The sequence below is a fragment of the Lepisosteus platostomus genome, chromosome 2, assembly GCF_059453375.1.
Source record: "Lepisosteus platostomus isolate fLepPlt1 chromosome 2, fLepPlt1.hap1, whole genome shotgun sequence".
NCBI lineage: Eukaryota > Metazoa > Chordata > Actinopteri > Semionotiformes > Lepisosteidae > Lepisosteus > Lepisosteus platostomus.
The window spans coordinates 72,842,826-72,848,825 of NC_142612.1; the positions used below are offsets into that span (position 1 = coordinate 72,842,826).

The 6,000-nt window shown below is 40.8% G+C and overlaps 2 protein-coding genes across 2 annotated transcripts in view; one reads left to right on the forward strand and one right to left on the reverse strand.

Moving 5' to 3' along the window:
- The window catches only part of cab39 (calcium binding protein 39), a 28,404-nt gene extending 22,808 nt beyond the window's left edge, over positions 1-5,596 (reverse strand). Inside the window, exon 1 of the mRNA XM_088617272.1 lies at positions 5,460-5,596. Within this exon, the coding sequence (XP_088473398.1) occupies positions 5,460-5,499 (40 nt within the window). The 5' untranslated portion in view covers positions 5,500-5,596. The remainder of the gene's footprint in view (positions 1-5,459) is intronic.
- On the forward strand, positions 1,582-4,589 carry her8.2 (hairy-related 8.2). Its single transcript, XM_088617258.1, has 4 exons — positions 1,582-1,870; positions 1,985-2,080; positions 2,178-2,256; positions 2,833-4,589. Exons 1-4 carry the CDS (start codon positions 1,808-1,810, stop codon positions 3,207-3,209), a joined length of 615 nt encoding a protein of 204 aa, XP_088473384.1. The 5' UTR covers positions 1,582-1,807; the 3' UTR covers positions 3,210-4,589.
- Positions 5,597-6,000: the final 404 nt, after the last annotated feature.

Consider the following 6,000-nt stretch of genomic DNA (forward strand, 5'->3'; position numbering starts at 1 on the left):
ATAGAGCCTCTGCCACATGGGCTAGCATTGTAATGGCCGCAGCACCTGTCGCTGCCCAGAGCACGGATTGCGGTTACCTGCACCTGCCTCTCACGACTCGCGAAACCCCCTTCCGTCCTAGCGGGTGTGGAGAGCTCCAAGAGAGCCTCTGAGCTTGCTGTCCACTGCTCCGCGGGGTCATTCAATTCTTCACGGTTATTAGATTTGAGTGAATATAGGCCATTGTTCCGCGGAGTTTCCCACGTTCCAGGATTCGCCTGGCAGTCGCGTGTCTTAAGTCAAACAGAGCTGTTGCCATGAATTCCAAAAGAAACTATTTTTTAAGAAGGACATCTGCCGACAGCTCATATACCGACATCTGCCGTGCTTTCTCCCCAACCGGCTTCTTTGTGGTGATCCCAGCCACGTTTCACGTTTTTGCAGCACAAATAAAAAGCAGAATGTTTACCAAAAATATCTTCTTGTTTTTATAAAAAGACCCAATTTAAGAATCAATTATTATATTTGTTTTTCTAAGCTAATACCGTTGTACCGGGCTTTTACTCCTCTGTAGTCTATTTTTGTAATTATTCAAAGTCATCTTTAGTAATGAGGTGGGGTATCCGAATTTGTATCGTTTTCTGTTTCCGTTTTTGGCAAATTAAATATTATCACATAAACCTGCATATTGCTGCAAATTTTAAATATTGTTAAAATTAAAACATAAACCTGTACCCAAAAATGGTATCTTTCAAATTCGACTAAAGGAAAACAATTTAAGTATACTACTGATGTATCACCTATACACAGAGTTTAAACAGTTGTACAAAGGAATCCGGACAGCGTAGTTACATTGGGTTCGCAAAAAAAAAAAATGTAAACCGACGATAAACTTTCATTCTGTCCTAATCTAAACATTTTAATTGTCAGGACAATGCATCTTAAAAAAAAATGTTCTTTTAAGCTAGGATGGCCGGCGTTTCAAGAACTCGCTGAACTCATTTTTGTTTATCACAAGTGGGATACGCGCACCTGGAACGAGATGTTATTGGGGACTAAATGAGGTCATGTCTGTTCGGGGCTTTTTGACGAGAAACGAGGTTTGTGACACCTCTTACATCAAAAAGCAAGTGCATTTTTTTAGGCTGTCCATGTCTTTGATACTCGCATTAGTTCATACCCTTCAGTGTGACGAGCACCTCTTTTGAGTTCTCCGTTAGACTCATTTGAGGACTTAGCCAAATAAGCACAGAAGCCCTCGGAGCCACTCAACTTATTGACCCATCATCTGCCACTGTAAAAAAAAAAAGCAATCCTACCCTCCTTTTCCATGGCCTACAAATGGGCAACATAGGGTGTTAAATAATGGACATGAGGGGATATTAAGTACCACTACAAGGGTTAGGTTTTGCCTTTTTCAGGTATTGTCGTCTCAGTTCATTCGCATACAAAACCCTTAATGTCCCAGGTGTAACAGAAGTAATAGCAGACTCTTGTTTCTCCCTGGGAACGTCACCCTTCGCATCCGAGCGCCCATGTGACCTGCTTTAAGGGAGAAGAGAGTTTCGCTGGGGTGCAGGTTTCTAGGCTGGACATCTGTCGCTTCTTTTGGGCGGGCAAGTTCGCTATTGAAAAGAAGCAGTGACCTGTCGGGCTTGATTGATGGGAGGGAGCCTCTGGGATCGCCCCCTTGTGTGGGAAAATAACGCAGCCAAGGAGCGCTCGCTTTCACATGCTAATAGATCTGTATAAATAGAGGGACTCCGGAGCGCGGAGGCCTCAAAGATACTCCAGTTTTCAAAACAGAAAGATCTCACGCCCGCAGGACATGGCTGCCACCACGATGGCACACAACGTGGAAAAGCTTTCCAGTGCTAAAGCGGAGAGGAAGGTAGGGCTGAGGGAAATCAGGAAAGTGCAGTCGGCAGCATAGGATTCCGCGTTTAATATGAGCATCTTCAGGATTTATTTTAATTATATACCCGTGTTTGTTTTTCTGTTCTAGCTGAGAAAGCCGCTGATTGAGAGAAAAAGACGCGAAAGAATCAACAATTGCTTGGATCAACTGAAAGAAACTGTGGTTGGCGCCTTTCGGCTGGATGTAAGTTTTTATGATCTTGGTATGTTAATTAAAAAAAAACAACAACCGTACAGCATTGGTACGGGGAGATTTAATATATATATATTCTGTTTTGCAGCAATCAAAGCTGGAAAAGGCCGACATTCTTGAAATGACAGTAAAACACCTTCAAAACATACAAAGTAATAAATTCTCCGGTAAGTGGGGTTCAGACTGTACTGTGGGTATAAATGCAGTAAATGTGAGGCACTGCGGATGAGATTTTGTTTTTGTGGGGAAAGGGGAACAAGCTGTGAGCTCATGCTATTCCAGCCAGTGTGAGAGTGTGGGTTCGTTTCCGACCGCTAGAGGGCAGTGCTCGCCGCTGGACGAGGCTGCCCTGCTCTGGCGCTCCAAAATCCCAGTTGGACTTAAGCTTTTATGGAACCATTCAGTCTACGATATTTACGCCCAATCAAACCACAAACAGTTCCGTTCTATACGGAAACTATCGAAAGGTCTAAAAAATGCGAATTCACTCAATCTGTCTTTGCCAGTCCACATCTGTCTGGGATAAACGTTCTTTTTAGTCCTGTATAAGACTTTATAGTATGTACGTCGCTGACTAACGTCATTGTGAGTTTACATTTTTAAAATACTGGAGCGACAAACAAGAGCTTCACTGCACAGGCGGGAATCTAGGCAGAACGGTCTCTTCTGAACGCCACCATGTTTCTTTAACCACAAGGGGTCGCCTCCAAACAAGCTTTAATGAATTTGTTGTGTTTTTACAGCCGATTCTTCAATGGGACTGGAAGCTCAGCAGAAGTACAGCACTGGATACATTCAGTGCATGCACGAAGTTCACAACCTGCTGCTAACTTGCGAGTGGATGGACAAGACACTGGGGTCTCGCCTGCTTAATCACCTGCTTAAGTCGTTGCCGCGTTCCACCGCGGAGGTCCAGTCAGCTCCAAGACCGCTTAGCCCATCGTCTCCCTCGCCCGCACCGCTGAGCGAGGGCCACCGCGCTGCGCCGGTCCCGGGACACACGCAGAAAGAGAGCCGGGAGCTCTCCGCCTGCTCCCAGCAGAGAGCGCGCAGCCCGCAGGAGAACCGTCGCTTGCGCAATCACTACATGGCTTCACTAGACATGTGGAGGCCGTGGTAAAACACTGGAATCTCGAACGCTTTTTGATCTACACGTAGACATTTGTTATATGTATCTTATAGATATGCTTCTCAAAATCACGTGTGGGGCTGTACTGTTCCAGTAGGTGTACTAAAGACCTGGTTACTTCCAGCTGAAGTAAACTCTCACGTAGCCTGCATTGTAGAAGGCTGTTATTTTATTTATTCTATTAACTTTTAAATTATTAATTAACGATAACACCTGGCATTTAGATTTGTGTACAATTAATATAGTGTGAATGTTTCCTCTTCCTTCATACTTGTAATTTAAACCTTAACACGATATTAATAAACTCATTTCTTTTCAATGAAGTTCTTTTAATTCATAATTGAATTGCCTTCAGTAAAGATCATTCACCATATATACATGCATACATATTGCTGTTTACAGGGATGAAGATTAAACCTTCTTTTAGCTATATGGTACTAATGATTAACGCACACACTGGGCCTGCTTAAATAAAACTGTAAGACTTTTATTTCACGTGAATAAATGTTTGTTTACAAAGTAACATTACGATATGTATTCACATTCTTAATTGTAGCTCATTTTTAGGGATTTTTGGAGTTCATCCAGACTAGACCTACACTGATTTACTGCTTGTGATGTTTTTAGAGACGGAGTTGTTTTTAATCTTATTACGATCTTCATAAAAACGTGGTCTCCTCACATTCAAAACTACAACATTTGGCGTCCACATACCCTTGAAAGAAGTTTTATTATTCATGACTTCCTACAACAAACATCACACGGTGTCATTAACCTACTTCAGAAAGGTGCAAGCCCATTTTTTGGCAAATCGTCTTTGATGTTTGCTTGTTGCCACCTCGTTTTAGCGCCAAGAGCCCATTTTCCTTTAAGCTGATTATCTCGCAGTGGGAGGTGATAGGTGCCACACCAAAGTGCCACGCATAATGAGATCTGGTATCCCCGTAAAGCACCCCAATAAAGGTTGGCTTTCAGGCCAATGCTTCGAAATGATATTTTAATAAACAGACAAAATATATATAACTAATAAAATGCCTAAACACGAAAGACCAAAGCCGTTAATAATTCAATGCTGAAAAGGTAACAAAAAACAATGAAATATAACAAAGAAGAAACTGAAATCATTACCTTGCCACACCTTAAGCACGTTTCTAGTCTGGGCGTCTTTCAGTTTACCTGTAACCGTCTGATCTACTCGGTTTTCATATAGAACCGTATATTCATAGGTACAATGGTTCATTATTGAAGATGTGCAGAAAATTGGCTGTTAGTTAATGTTAATTAATAATGTTAATGCATAATGCCTGTATGTGATGCATTCTGCTTACGTTAAATTGTGCATTGAATAAACGAATGCTGCTTTAATATGAATTTATAGTGTTTATATTGCGGTATGGTTGTAAATTTTGCACACTACAATTTTCATACATTTTTCTTAATCAAGGTCTACTGACGTGCCTAAGTTCTTATTCATGGTTTCTTTAGTGGTAAATGTTGAGCTTCATATACCGGTAAAACAAATAAAAAGAACGGAATAAAGTTGTTCTCACGGAATTCAACGCGATGTCATAACCTTTCTTACTTTTGTTTAGTAGTGGCAAAATGTGTTCACACAAAACACCCCTTTTTGTTTGCCATTACTGCATTGGAACAGGCATTACGAGCTCCTAAGATCACGTACAGCGAATGATCTTCTAAAAATCGAACACGGCGGATATACAATGGTGCCATGGTTCATACTAGGAATCAAGTACTGTACAAACATCAAACTGAGCTGTAAACGCAGCTACATCGTTATGATAATAATTTCACTTTTCAGATACACACAGGTTGTGCACCAGATCTAGGAAAGAATACTCACGTGAAAAAGAACGTGAAAACACTAGACTGACATAACACCTCAAGTATTCAATAAAAGTGATTCTGAAAGTGTCACACAACTACAGACCTCTCACTATGATGTTTTGAGAATGGTTAGACTAAACAACTGAAGTATGAAAGGAGACTGTTTACTTTTGAGATTTTTTCAGAGAAATAATACAGTTTTCTGGCTGAAGGTGTTGTTTAAGTTTTTATATTTTACACATGAGTTTAAGTAACCCTCTGGTCAGATGTTGCCTTGCTTACTGTTCAAATAAAGAGAATCAGACATACTGAATATGAAAAAATGCTTACTCTTCTTCAGTTCAAGACCACTTCAATTTACCAACATCAACGAAGTCAGACAAAGTGTTGCATTACCTGTCACACCGCACAGTTTCTTGGTGGTGTCGTCAGACATTTTAGCGAAAAAAGTGCAGTCAAAAATAGAAAAGAAAGTTTTAAATTTTCGATCAAAACTACACGATAGTGAAAGCGTTGACTCAGAGGTCAGCTGGAGCACTCTACTGCTTAATGATGATTGCAGGGTTTCTTTTACTGCAAAACAACTTAGCAAATCAACTATATACTTCATGCAATGATACCCCTGAACTACGTAGGCATAGCAATAATCAGTTTGTTCGCACAACACAAACTGCATTCTGAAACAGTCAACCTACAGAAGGCCACAGCGATTCTCTGAGGGTAGCATTTTGTACCTGCTAATCTGCATTGTGCTTTTTCAAAGTATTAAAACAGCATACATTAGTTTATAGATTTAACAAGATTACTAATGTCAAATAAAAATAGTAACGTTGTAATCTTCTGCACAGTTAAAAGGGCGGTACATCCTAGGTGTTGCTTCAAATAACAATCACCCCATCCCATTAAATATCGTGAACAGCATTGAAGGGGATTACAG

Excerpts from the sequence above, each read along its gene's own strand:
- her8.2 (XM_088617258.1), top strand. The coding sequence starts at position 1,808 with ATGGCTGCCACCACGATGGCACACAACGTGGAAAAGCTTTCCAGTGCT. Across the intron at positions 2,081-2,177 it reads TTGGCGCCTTTCGGCTGGAT|CAATCAAAGCTGGAAAAGGC; the intron begins GTAAGTTTTTAT and ends TCTGTTTTGCAG. Across the intron at positions 2,257-2,832 it reads ACAAAGTAATAAATTCTCCG|CCGATTCTTCAATGGGACTG; the intron begins GTAAGTGGGGTT and ends GTGTTTTTACAG.